This window comes from Phacochoerus africanus, chromosome 7 (assembly GCF_016906955.1).
Source record: "Phacochoerus africanus isolate WHEZ1 chromosome 7, ROS_Pafr_v1, whole genome shotgun sequence".
In the NCBI taxonomy this organism is placed as follows: Eukaryota; Metazoa; Chordata; class Mammalia; order Artiodactyla; family Suidae; genus Phacochoerus; species Phacochoerus africanus.
The window spans coordinates 65,441,791-65,455,415 of record NC_062550.1 but is presented as its reverse complement, the minus strand read 5'-3'; the positions used below and the strand labels follow the sequence as shown (position 1 = coordinate 65,455,415).

General features: G+C 36.1%; 1 protein-coding gene across 2 annotated transcripts; it reads left to right on the top strand.

Moving 5' to 3' along the window:
- Positions 1–1,183: 1,183 nt before the first annotated feature.
- LOC125131228 (killer cell lectin-like receptor subfamily E member 1) lies at positions 1,184–12,977 on the top strand. 2 transcript variants are annotated; one of them, XM_047787557.1, is made up of 7 exons: positions 1,184–1,317; positions 2,366–2,567; positions 6,707–6,820; positions 7,050–7,086; positions 7,807–7,969; positions 9,168–9,268; positions 12,728–12,976. In XM_047787557.1, the coding sequence occupies exons 2-7, from the start codon at positions 2,384–2,386 to the stop codon at positions 12,900–12,902; spliced, it is 774 nt and encodes a 257-aa protein (XP_047643513.1). In that variant the 5' UTR covers positions 1,184–1,317; positions 2,366–2,383; the 3' UTR covers positions 12,903–12,976. The 2 variants fall into 2 exon arrangements, with proteins under 2 accessions (XP_047643513.1, XP_047643514.1); XM_047787558.1 differs by lacking the exon at positions 6,707–6,820 and having other exon boundaries at positions 12,728–12,977.
- The last annotated feature ends 648 nt before the right edge of the window (positions 12,978–13,625 follow it).

Below are 13,625 nucleotides of genomic sequence, written 5' to 3'. Positions count from 1 at the left end.
ATACAAGAATAACCCTAAATCTCTACTCGAATAGGTCAGTGTTCAAAATAATGAGCACACTAGTCTGCTTTCTGATTGCTCAGTTTAGTTTAAGAATAAACAAGAAATGGGATAGATTTTATACCAAAAGTTTATGTATTATTTTCACTCCTTTCTTTGTAGATTTGAATCAAAGGTGTATACAAGAATTTTCTTATGTTCATTCTGTGGAAAGGACATACAGTTGAGCAATTTGGAGGTTGAATGAGATTATATAGAATTACAAAAAAGAAATAAACAGATTGAAAACTCATGTCCTTTGGTAGAGTCTGAAAATCCAAATTATGATTATAGGTTTATTGAATGAAATAAATAATCTCACAAAAAGATTCGTTTGTAACTATTACATATTTTTTCCACCTGGGTAATATCCACCCCTTTATTCTCCCTTAAATTAATTCAACTTATCATTTTTAACTTAACCTAAGCATCCCTTTCTTAGAAAAACCTCTCCATAATCCCTAAAAGTTATTTTCCATCTTAAATATTTTCATAGCATCTTGTGTTTTTCCTAACCACTACTTATACCGTTAGAAATATGTATTTGTGCAGCTATTTCATCTATTCTTTTAATGATCAACAGGTATTTACTCAGCACATACTATATATCAGGCACTTTCTTTTCCTTGGATTATACCAATGAGTCTGTCTCTCCATCTGTCTCTCTATCATATGTGCCAATTACTATTATAAGTGAATTAGTGAATCAGCACATTTTAGGAGCTAATATTTTAGTTAAAATTTTTTGAAGAAAACTGATGAATAAATGAACAAAACTTATCAGATGCATAGCCCAATGGAGACTTTAATAAAATAAAGGTGATTTCTCTGTGTCTATATATAAAATTTAAGTCTAAATCAAATTTTTTATCATGCCATTATGACTTAATCTAATTTAATTCATGGCTCCAGAGAGGCAACTATGGTAAAATCTTAGTGAAACTATACATATTGGAAAGGAAGATTTGATCTCAGCAATGCTTTTTTTTTGATTCACAAAGGCTGTTATTTAGTATGGCTTAAAATTAAAGGCATGTAAAATTTTTCTTACACTCAACTACAAGAAGTGAGATTACGTCACGTGTATTGTGGGTGCTAAGGACAAAAGCAAAAAAACAAAAAGAGTGAATTTCCTGTTGGTTAATTATGAAACCTTGCATGGCCAGTAGATTTTCTATTGAGATACACAGTTTCCATTCTGTGCCCAGCAACCAGGTCCTGCTTTCTCAGACTTACACATACTCATTCTTAGCACAAGGAATTCCCTCCTCACCTCAGGTATGTTTCACTATTTCTAATTACCTTGTAAATCCTCCCTCCCCCAATTCCTGGAAGATGTGACCAACAGACAATTCTTTGTGCTGTTTACGTCTTTGGACATTTTTAATAAAACAATTAGACATTAAGTATAATATTTTTTCTGACATCAACATGTCAAAGTTTTTCTTTATTTGACTGTATTCTTCCCAAATCTTTGATGTATGTCTGTTACCTTTTTAAATAAATGTTCTTTAAGAAGCGTAAATTGAAGGTTTTTAGAATCTTGACAAGTAAGTGACTTCATCCTGATTAGTATTTTGCCAGCACTGAAGGTGATAGCTAATGTTAAAAAATATTGGCAACAAAAATTCTTCCAAACTTTGAATTTTAGCTATTTTGGTATTTAATCTACTTTTAATTTACTTTTTAATGAGGAAAGTTTATATAAAACATAGAAAGAACCTGGTACGTCAATGAGTTCTGCACACATATAGGCTGTGTTCTTATTTCAGTTATAAAATAATACAAGATACACTGTTCATTAATCATGTTATTCATATGGAGTCACTTAGGAAAAATGAAGTTGTTAACTTTGTGTTTTAATGGGAAATTGTGCAATGCCTCCTGGGGATCACGGCTAATAAGCATAGTATTTCAATTTCTAATAGTAGCAGAACATCTACTGTCTTTTGTTATTCAGTTTCAAGAGGCTAACTGCAACAATGTTATAGAGAAATGGATTGGAATTTTTGAAGATGAATTCACTCAGACTTAGAGTTAATTTTTAAATTCTGTACTAAAGGCAATGATTACTTTCTATATAATAAGATTTGGTTACATAGCTTTTGACTCTTGTAAGGGTGTCTTGGTTCCTTTACTAATATCTTCTTGGTGGTGTGTTTTCCTGTACTTGGGGCTTCAAACTGTTGATAACATGCTTCCAGAAAATGTAATAGGTATATCTGCTTATCAACTCAGATTTTATTGTTTCATTTATATTTATTGGCATTTTCCTTCCCAAATTGTGGAAGGACATACTGACATTTGAACTTCTTATCCCTTACAGTTTTTGTCTTAAAAAGACATGGATGAAGAACCCATAAGTTATAGTACACTACACCAGAATTCTCAGCAGAGGCACACACGAAAAAATAATGTTAAACCTAAATTTGGTCCAAATGAATTGCCATTAACCAAAAAAGAGCTGAAACACCAGAAACCTTGTAACACACAGCACAGAAATATAGCAGAAGATGTCAATGACACAGGTAAGCTATATTAAAATAGAGTAGTCAATAAAAACTTAGAGAAAGCCTAAAATTACATACTGACCTATGCTATGCACTAGGGAGATATACAAATATGTTTCTTTTCTTTTCTTTTTTTTCTTTTTCTTTTTAGGGCCACACCCATGGCATATGGAAGTTCCCCGGCTTGAGGTCAAATCAGAACTGCAGCTGCCGGCCAACACCACAGCCACAGCCATGAGGGATCTGAGCCTCGTCTGTGACCTACACCACAGCTCACGGCGATGTGGGGTCCTTAACCCACTGAGCAGGGCTGGGGATCAAAATCTGCATCCTCATGGATACCAGTTGGGTCCATAAATATGTTTCTATATTGCATTAGGGAGTGAAACTATACAAGCAAAAATTTAAATGTCAGTTTAATGCAGATAATGACAAAGGCCAGGTGGTAAATAATTTAAAAGACAATTCGGATTCCAGTTTAGAAATCTCACTGCTAGAGTGAGAGTTGATGTAGACTTTAAAGGAAAGTAATTAGAAGAGTTGGAAAGACATGGATAGAAGAGTTGGAAAGTAATTCCCTTGAGACAAGAAGGTCAAGTGTGGAAGAGTGACTATCTAGTGGAAAGGGCTGAGTGTAGACACCTTGTTTGTGTAATGTGAAAAGTAAACATGTTGACTGATTGATTTCTGGGCTAGAGTGTAGCATACACCTTATGCCATAATCTTTGACAAAATTATTTACTTATGCAAACCATACATATATTTCTTCTAAATTTGGAGCACAAAATAGATTGGGTAATAGGAAACATAAGGAGGCGTAATAAGGTTTAATGACTGTAAAATTGCAAGTGATTTTCTAGTTTCTGGAACCTTGTTAGCAATTGCTACAGGCTTGTCTTTTCCAAACCAAATGATCTTCCTGGAAAGAGATAAAAGCTCAGCCATAGGCTGTTCAGCTTTCTGAAACGGCAGAGGTCAATCTGATAGTTCCCTGTCCCCCCACCCAAGTGTTTTTTTTTTGGAGGGGGGATGGTTGGTTTATTTTTTTGTGTGTGGTAAAACAAGGCACTTCGGGGGGTAAGTTTGCTTGAAATTAATAATAGAATTCCAAGTGAATATTCCTTCTAGAGGAAGGGATTATAAGCAATAGTTTTTAAGTAAACATATGTGCATTAGGAAAAATGTTAAAAATACAGACAAATGTACATTTTAGAAGTCACCATAAAGCTGTTTTCTGTCTTATGTATCTGTTAATTCTAGACTTATCCTTTTATATTCTTTATTTTTTTGGTGGCAATAGAAAAAGGGATAATAGTTACATTTGATCCTGGGAGGGGCCCTGTGGGAAGCTTCTATGTTGCTGGAAATGTTTTATATTATAATTAGGATGAAGGTTTGCAGGTGTGTTCCCACTGTGAAAAGTCATTGATCTACGTGGATATGATATGTGAATATATTTGTATGTAGTCTATTCTTCAAATATTTAATTAAACAAACATGTAAAACAAAACAGAAATTATGTATAGTAATTTTGGGGGATCTGCAGAATTTTTGACATGGATTTTTTTGGAGTCAGTGAAGTTTTTTTTTTTTTACCTCTTATCATATTCTAACCCTCTTTTTTTTTTTTTGTCTTTTTGTCTGTTGTTGTTGTTGCTATTTCTTGGGCCGCTCCCGTTGCATATGGAGATTCCCAGGCTAGGGGTTGAATCGAAGCTGTAGCCACCGGCCTACGCCAGAGCCACAGCAACGCGGGATCCGAGCCGCGTCTGCAACCTCCACCACAGCTCACGGCAACGCCGGATCGTTAACCCACTGAGCAAGGGCAGGGACCGAACCTGCAACCTCATGGTTCCTAGTCGGATTCGTTAACCACTGGGCCACGACGGGAACTCCCATATGCTAACCCTCTTAACGTATTAGAATCTGTTTCAGGGATATCTATTTCTGTTTTATCTCTTTAAAAGTCAATTTTTTGGTCATGAACAGTTTAAGCCCCTTGTTTCACAATTCTTATTGTTTGTATCATCTGCCTATTTTCCAAAAGTGCTCTAGATCCTGTCACCAAAGTTCCAGAACAGTTCCCACTGTCGTTTTTTAAAATTGTATCTTATTTATTCACATAATTTATTTGAGAGTAGCTAACATTTTATTGTAGACTTTCTAATTACAATAAATCGTTTTCCTGGTTTTTTATCAGGATTGTTTTTATGACTCACAGAAAAGATTGTTGTGTTTCTAACCCTGCAACAAGGTTAAAGGACATTTCTCAAACTGCTGAATTTGAATTCTCAAAAATAGTTTCAGCATGGCTGTGATTGTACCTGGAACACATTACTGTTCAACTGAAAATAGCTTTTATTTTCTTCCCTAAATTACCTGGAAAAATCCCACCAAGTCAAAGCCTCTACCTAGATTGGCTCAGCCAGTAGCCTGGACAATGCTTCCTTTATCTTTTAATTCTATCTTGTTCTGGGCTCCTTCTTGTTTTTGTGAAGGGATGGAAATCCTCACTGAGGGACAGCTTTGGGGCCACGTTTTTTGCTGCGACAGATAGAAACAATAGAGAAAGGTGGAGAGGTATACAATCCAATGGAAATTCAAATAGATTAAAACTTAGAGATCAGAATCCAAAGAGATTTCTAATGAAATGAAACCTCAGCTTTTGACATCTTCCCCTCATCAAAACTTTCTAGTTTTTCAGTCTTTTGATCTTTGCTCATTTTCTGTAGGAGAGATGATTAATGCGCAGTGGTAGATATTTGAAAAAACATACTAATGCTGAAAATGAGAGAAATTGACCAATAGTAAATCATTGTCAAAGGCCATTGAGAATCAAGGTGAAGTCTGAGACCTTGAGGTGAGTTAGGACCAGGCTTTTTGACTTCCTTCATCAGATATCTGCAACCTGGATACAGAAAGAGAAGGTAGAATTTGGTTCAGCTGAACGCAGCAGTTAGGAGGCATATAAAAAGAAAAATAAGCATTTGGTCTCAGTGCAATCAGCCGGGTGACCTACAATCAGGTCTAGGTTGAATGGTTAAGGTGTGATAGTGACAATGAATGAAGAGAACATAAGTCAAGAGATGAGTGCCATGATAATACCGAGGAATAAATTCAGTGGGAGAAAGGAATTTAGTATGAAAGATCAGGGTGATCCTCAAAGATTATCTTTTTAGATAATCTGCTCTAGGGTTGGAATGACAAAAATAAGCTGGCATTTCATTGCTTCTGATCTTCCAACTATCTCCAACTGGTGGACTATAGATCCATTGGGCGTGGAGGCAGCTTCTTATACTTTCTGTAACTCCATCACTGGCTCTCATTCTTGCACAACACATGGTGAACCTTGATATGTGTTCATTGACTTAAGGAAGGGAGGGAATATGTGTGGGAAAAATGAGTGATATTTGTTAACTTCTTAATCTAACATGCAGCAGTCACATTTACTTTTCAAGCAGGGAAGAGCTCAGTGTCTAAATGAATCAATTGCTGTTCTGGTTTTGCAGTTTTCTTGCTTGACTTTTCCTTCCTCCCCCACTTCCTTCCTCCCTTCCTCCCCTCCTTTTTTTTTTTTTTTTTTTGGTGGGGAGGGATGACAAAGATTTAGAGGCAGAATTAGTGAATTAGAGACTCTACTGTGAATTGGTCATGTTATCTTAGACAAATAACCTATGTAAAAAATGACATTTTTTTTTTACCTCAGTCATTTCATTATTATCTAGAATTGGGTAAAAATATTTTACAGGTTTGTTGTGAGAATCAAGAATTAACATGTATTTGACATGTTCTTAGGTGGACACTACTCTAAAGCATTTATTTGTCCTGATTGTCTTGCTTCAACAATTCCCTCTGCTTTCTTTTTTTTTAAATCGATTTTATTGGGGTATTGTTGACTTACAATGTTATGTCTGTTTCAGGTGTATAGCAAAGTGAACCAGTTATACGTAGACATATATCCATTCCTTTTCAGATTCTTTCCCCCCGTAGGTTATTACACAGTGTTGAGTAGATCTCCCTGTGCTATGCAGTAGGTCCTTGTGACTTATCTATTTTACATATAGTCACGTGTATGTATTAATCTCAACCTTCTAATTTATCCCTCCCCTTTGGTAGCCATGAGTTCGATTTGCTTTTAATTGTGCTTGTGTATTCAGTTCTCTCAGGAGACGTCTCACCTCTTCCATGGAGGCTGATTTCTAGTGTGCTGGGTGTCATGTGCCTTTTCCTAACGGCTGTAGCCATTGCAGTGGTTGTTTTGACTGCAAGCAGTAAGTAACTACAGTCCTCCACATTGTCTTCCCTTGAGAACATGGTTTATTTCATAGAATGCGTTAAGCAGATCCTAGGCTCACAACAACTTTACCTGATCAAAATTCTTCCCTTTTTATTTCTTTGAAAATTGCCGATTTACACTTAGGGAATGCAGTCTTTGATTATTTTATTTTGATGTTTCAATTTAAAGAAAGATCTACTTATGATATTTGACTATTCTTGCAGCATCTTCCAAACAATCTCCTCTCATAATCCAGCAAAAGGTAGGCACTGGTTTTATAGATCGATTTCTTACATTGATTTAAATGTATTATTGTGTTGGGTTCACAAACATAGAGATTTCTTGGGGCAAGTTACTCTAGTATGTGTAATAGTAAATATAATATATATACATAGTCCCAGCCATTAAATAACTTATAGTCTTGTGAAAGAGAGGTTTGTATATAACTAACTGAAAGATACGAAGACAGAGGTAAGGGTTTTGTGGGTTTTTGTGTGTGTGTGTGTGGTTTTTGTTTTGTTGTTGCTTTTGTTTCTTTTTTTTCAAAGAAATTCTTGTAAGATTTCCAGCATTTGTAGGGGAATAGATTGCCTGATGTAAGGACAAATTTTGAAGGGTAGAGTTTGTATTAGATGGGCAAAATCTCAACAAAAGTTAATCTAATGTTTATATAAGGTGAAGACATTCCAGCCTCTAAATGTTATAAAGGGTATGGAGGTAAGAATACTAGTGATTCAGCCATTCCCTAAATGAATAGCTTCTAGTTCACCTGTGTTATGTGATCTATAAAGGGCCCAACATGTAACAGCAAGTTGAGAGAAAAATAAGAAAAATTTTCATTTCTAATTCATAATTTTATTTTGAGTAATTTTTGTTGCCTGCACGTAATGTACTCTAATGACAAAAGGTGGACTTCTGTTTGCATGGTACATTTTAAAAAATAATAAAATCAGTTTTTGTGATTGTTTTCAATGCCATGATAGAGAAACTGTGTCTGGGACCTCATCATTCTTGTCCAAAGAATTGGGTTTGGTTCCGATGCAATTGTTACTACATCTCCAAGGAAGAGTTAACTTGGAAAGACAGTCAACGTGCCTGTTCATCTCTAAATTCCAGTCTCATTAGGATAAACAGAGAGGAGATGGTAAGTTATTACTTTAACTGAGCATCGTGATGATATGTGAAATATTTGAAGTTGATGAGCTGGATTAAATTTTTACCTGACTTCTTTGACATTTTACTTGACCTCAGCACTAGACAAACAGCTGAAGTCTATAAGCAGTTTGTCTTTTATTTACATTTCATCAGCAAAATGTGGCATTGGATCGACCTCCTGTGTAAAGAGGAAAGATATGTTTTGAAATAATAGTGAGAATGCCTTTCATGAATGTATAAAGAATGATACAAACTATTACATTTAGAATGGATAAGCAATGAGGTCCTGCTGTATAAAACAGGGAACTGTATTCAATCATTTGTGACAGAACATCATATGAGAATAAGAATATATATATATGTATAACTGGGGCACTTTGCTGTACAGCAGAAACTGACAGAATATCGTAAATCAACTGTAATGTATATTTTTAAAATAATGAATTTAGAGGAGTTCTTTGGTGACTCAGAGGGTTAAAGATCCAGAATTATCACTGCTGTGGCTTGGGTTGCTGCTGTGACACTGGTTCAATCTCTGGCCCTGGAACTTTCAAGTGCCGTGGGCATGACCAACAAAGAAAAAAAAAAGAATGAATTTAGAAGGATACAGTTATTATAAGGACAATCTCAATCAGAGAAGAAAAGAACCTGGTGTAGTCCAATACCAAGATGGTACAGCCTTTGTGGTCCAAAACTACTGTCATTATGTAATCAGTGCATCAGGATCTAGAACACTAGATGAAGATGGAAAATCTGTCCCCAGCTCTGGCAATGTACATAGCACTGAGTTAAATACCTACTATGTGAGTTCCCCAGTTAAAGGAGATTCCATTATGCATATGAAGAAACATGATAGACATTGGAGGAAAAATTAATCTCCAAAATGTCTACCACGGTATTGCTGTTCTTTTAAAAACTTTGCTCCGTCATGCCCCAAATCCACACTATCTTTTTACTCATTTTTATTTATTTTCTGTATCTCGATGACAGCAGGGAATATGTGTTGTTCATTGCTGTATCATTAGCATTTCAAAATGGTCTTGGAATATAGCATGCTTTAATGAGTTTGTGGACTGGATGAATTGAATAAATATAAATATGATGTTGACATTTTTAAAGAGTACTTCCATGCAGTTGATTAAAAGGTAATAATGGGAACTTTGTATGTATTTTTTTTTTATCATTAGCATTTCTTCTCTTTAAAATATTTCTTTTGGATTGGAGTCTACTACAATGGGATTGACCGGCACTGGTTGTGGGAAAATGATTCACTTCTGCCCTCTGATATGTAAGTATCTGTCTAATATAATGCAGGCTTCTCTGCTCTTGACTTAATTGCTACATTTGACCAAAATAACAGAAATCAAGGGTTCCTAGGGAAGAATTTCAAGGTCATTGAGGGAACTGGGAAATGAGACAGTAACTTAAATCCAGTCCCATATCCAGCATGATTCAATAAGCAGGTAACACAACTCAGTTCCTTAATTAGCTCCTCCTGAGACTTTTTCTTACATATCATCTCAGTTTGTCGGGCTGTCATAACAAAGTATCACAGACCAAGTGTCTTAAACAAGAGAAATTTATTTTATAAAGTGCAGAGGCTAGAAGTCCAAGATCAAGATGTTGGCAGGTTGGTTTCTTCTGAAGCCTGTCTCCTGGGCTGTTTTTCCCAGAGTCTTCATGTGGCCTTTCCTCTGTACCTATGTCTAAATTCTCTCTTCTTATAAGTATACCATCTATATTACATTGGGACCCACCCTAATGACCTCATTTTAATTTAACTACCTCTTGAAAAACTTATCTCCAAATACATTCCGAAATACTTGGATTTAGAACTTTATCACATAAAGTTTGAAGGGACAGGGTTTCAGCCCATATCCCTCTTCCCTCTGGCTTCCCAAAATGAATGCCCTTTTCATATGAAAAATATATTTACCCAATCCCAACAGCCCCCAGTTCTTAACCCATCCCAGCATTAACTCTAAGTTCAAAATCTCATCTAACTAGCACCTAAATTAAGTATGGGTGAGACTTGATGTGAAATTCTCCAGGTGTGAGCCTGTGAATTCAAACAAATTACCTGCTTTCAAAATGCCATGGTAGGAATGACATAGGAATTCCTGTGTCAAAAAGGGAAAAATCAAAAAAGAAAGGAGTGATGGGTCCCAAGCAAGTCTGAGACCTAGCAGGAAAAATTCCATTAGATTTTAAGGGCCAACGGGTGGATGCAAACTGTTACAGTTGGAATGGATGGGCAATGGGCTCCTACTGTACAGCACGGAGAACTCTGTGTGATTGGGTCACTTTGCTGTACAAGCGAAATTGAAGAAATATTGTAAATCAACTATAATTAAAAAAATAAACTACCCAAAGAAGAAGAAAATCAGCATATCAGACAGATAATGACAAGGAGTTAGTATTCTCATGGAAAAAAAATAGAATTTCAAATTTTTTACAGGATTCAGTTTAACTGGTGAAAACAAACTTTACTTGCGGGGGGGGGGGGGGAAGGCTTTTTTAAGGGCCAAGAATAATTCCCTTTACCTCCATGTTCTCTCTTCTAGGCCTCTATGTTCTGGTCCCTGGGCAGTTCTCTCACCCAACCCCTTGGCTCTGGGCAGTGGTGTCCTGGCCCACTGACCCTAAGGAGATGTCCCACTCTCTGAGCCTCTGAGTAAGGGGATAATCCCCAGGCCTGTGCCTCTTGGGTTTGCAGTGCCAATGGAAGCCCTTCCAACCTCCAAACTGTCTTTGGGGTCCTTCTTTCCTTTTCTTGAAGGATAAAACTTTTTTTTTTTTTTTTTTTTTGCTTTTTAGGGCCACACCTGCAGCGTATGGAGGTTCCCAGGCTAGGGGTTTAATCGGAGCTGCAGCCAGCGGCCTACACCAGTCACAGCAATGCTGGATCTGAGGCACGTATAGCCTACATACACCACAGCTGATGGCAATTCCAGATCCTTAGCCCACTGAGCGAGGCCAGGGATGGAATCCATATCCTCATGGTTACTAGTCAGATTTGTTACCACTGAGCCACAATAGGAATTCCATCTTGAAGGATAAAACTTGTTCATAGCCATATAACTATATTGGCCCACTCTGTAGAATCCCAGATGTCTGACAGCCGTCCTTCATTTCATTCTTTGTCTCTGTCCCCTTCAGTCCAAGCTGGCAGTGTTTCTGCCAGTATAAGGTTCTCAAAAATTGTGTCGGCCTCCCACGTTTCTCACAAAAAATAATCTTTCTCATTTTTTGTAAGATGGACAGTCTGAGAATTTTCAAGATCTTCAGTTCTTGATTCCTTTTTGCTTAATAATTCCTTCTTCAATTTCTCTCTCTCCTCTCACATTTACTAAAAGCAACTAGGAGAACGAGGCTGTACCTTTAACACTTTGCTCAGAAATCTCTTCAGCTAAATATCAGGATCATCCATTACAAGTTTCACTTTACTGAAAGACCCTAGACAACCATTTGGCCAGCTTCTTTGCCCCTTTATAACAAGTATTGCCTCTCTTCCAGTGTCAAGTAACATGTTTCCCTTTTCCATCTGAGGTCTTTCCAGAAACACCTTTAACATCCATGTTTCCACCAATTGTCTCTTCCAGGCAATTTAGGCTTTTTCTGATGTGCATCTCAAAACTCTTACAGCTTCTTCACATTACCCAGTTCCAAAACCACTTTCATATTTTTTTTTTAGGTATTTTTTACAGTGTACCTTTTACTTGTACCAAAATCTGTATTCATTTTCTAGGGCTACTCACAACACATTCCCAGAGACCGAGTGGCTTACCCAACAGAAATTTATTTCCCTTACAGTCCTGAAGGCTAGAAGTCCGAGATCGAGTTGTTGGCAGGATTAATTTCTCCTGAGGCCTCTGTCCTTAGCTTGCCGATGGCCATCTTTTCCATGTGCCTACACATGATCTTCCCGTCTGTGTCCAAATTTCCTCTTATAAGGACACCAGCAATACTGGATTAGGGCCCACCCTGATGACCTCATTTTATCTTAATTACCTCTTGAAAGGTCCTATCTCCAAATACACTCATATTCCAAGGTACTAGAAGGCAGGATTATCAACATATGCATTTTTTTTTGGTCATACCTTGGGCATACTGAAGTTCCCAGCCCAGCAGTGAACTTGTGCCACAGCAGTGACAATACCAAATCCTTAACACCTAGGCCACTAGGGAACTCCTCAACATATGTATTTTTAAGGAGACAAATTCAGCCCATAACACAAACCATGGTTTAATATCTTCTTACTTTCTCTCTAACCACATTGTTCTCTAAGACTCAACTTTCAGGTCATTGGTATATCTTTAGAATCTTCTTGCATTTTAAATTCTACTCACTATGGGCCTAAAGGCTATAGAGCCTAAAAATGTTTCTTTTCTCCACTAGAAAAATTTACTGGGACCTGTTATTCATAGGCTTTTTATTATTTTGTTTTTAATTTCTGTCTGCTTTTATAAGCAATGATAACCAGCATGCTCTCCTTCCTTTCAGACACTTACATTCTTCTTTGAATTTTTATTACATACTTAAGGTTTAATAATCTATTAGTAACTTTTGAATTTATAAAGATCTTATTTATCTGTGCTACTAGTAGAAATTCAATTCAATCACATCATATTACATATATATTATGTTTTAAATATTTGTATATGAAGTGAAAGTTTTATATTTCTTCTCCCTAGTATTTGCTTGTTATATAATTGCATGGATACTATGCTATTTCTTCTCCTTTAGGTTTGATCTTCCTACACCTCAATCACTACAGGCCTGTCTATCTTACAAATCAAGAGAAGCTTATGAAAGTGAAAGTTGTGAAAATAAACAGAACTACATTTGTAAGAATCACCTTATTTATTCCATAAATTCACAGGAAAGAAGGGCATTACTCTTATCTAACCTTATGTCTTGATAGACTTGCCAGTGGTCACTTTCTTATTCTATCTAGAAAATATGTAAATTTACATCTTTGGTTTAATAAAAATAGAATCTGCTAAAAATATACGGCAGTGTCATTTTTAAAACGTACTACTATTTTTCAGCAGATATATTTTGATTTAGACTGCTTTTACTGAAATAACACTGATAATATCTAGGAGAATACGTTAATGCCAATGTATTTCAAGAGATATTGCCTTAAATACTTCCTGAATAAGACAATGAGATAAAGTCAATGAGATAAGGTTAGACTGTGTTGGAGATTAAACAGGTTGTCCTATGTAAAGTTACACTACTGTTGCTGATATATATGTTGCTTTTTCTTGTTTACAAAACTGTCAAAATATATTGTTAAGCAATAAAACACAGAACCAGATACAGAGATTAGTATAACCACACAAGAAATAGAATTATTTCATAGCTTTTTTTGGAAATTAATTTTCAGCTTTATTACTATCCAAAAGTCCAACTTACTTTTATAACAGCATGACTTTGAGACTAATTAGACCTACAGGTGAAAATGGGGAATGAAAAGATTTTGCTTTAAAATCTCAATTGTTAACACATTCTATGATGCCACCATCACCCTAATTCCAAAAGTAGACAAAGATACCACCAAAAAAGAAAACTATAGGCCAATATCTTTGATGAATATAGACACAAAAATTCTCAACAAAATTTTAGCCAACCCAATCCA

Excerpts from the sequence above, each read along its gene's own strand:
- LOC125131228 (XM_047787557.1), top strand. The coding sequence starts at position 2,384 with ATGGATGAAGAACCCATAAGTTATAGTACACTACACCAGAATTCTCAG. Across the intron at positions 7,087-7,806 it reads CCTCTCATAATCCAGCAAAA|AGAGAAACTGTGTCTGGGAC; the intron begins GGTAGGCACTGG and ends CAATGCCATGAT. Across the intron at positions 9,269-12,727 it reads TCACTTCTGCCCTCTGATAT|GTTTGATCTTCCTACACCTC; the intron begins GTAAGTATCTGT and ends CTTCTCCTTTAG.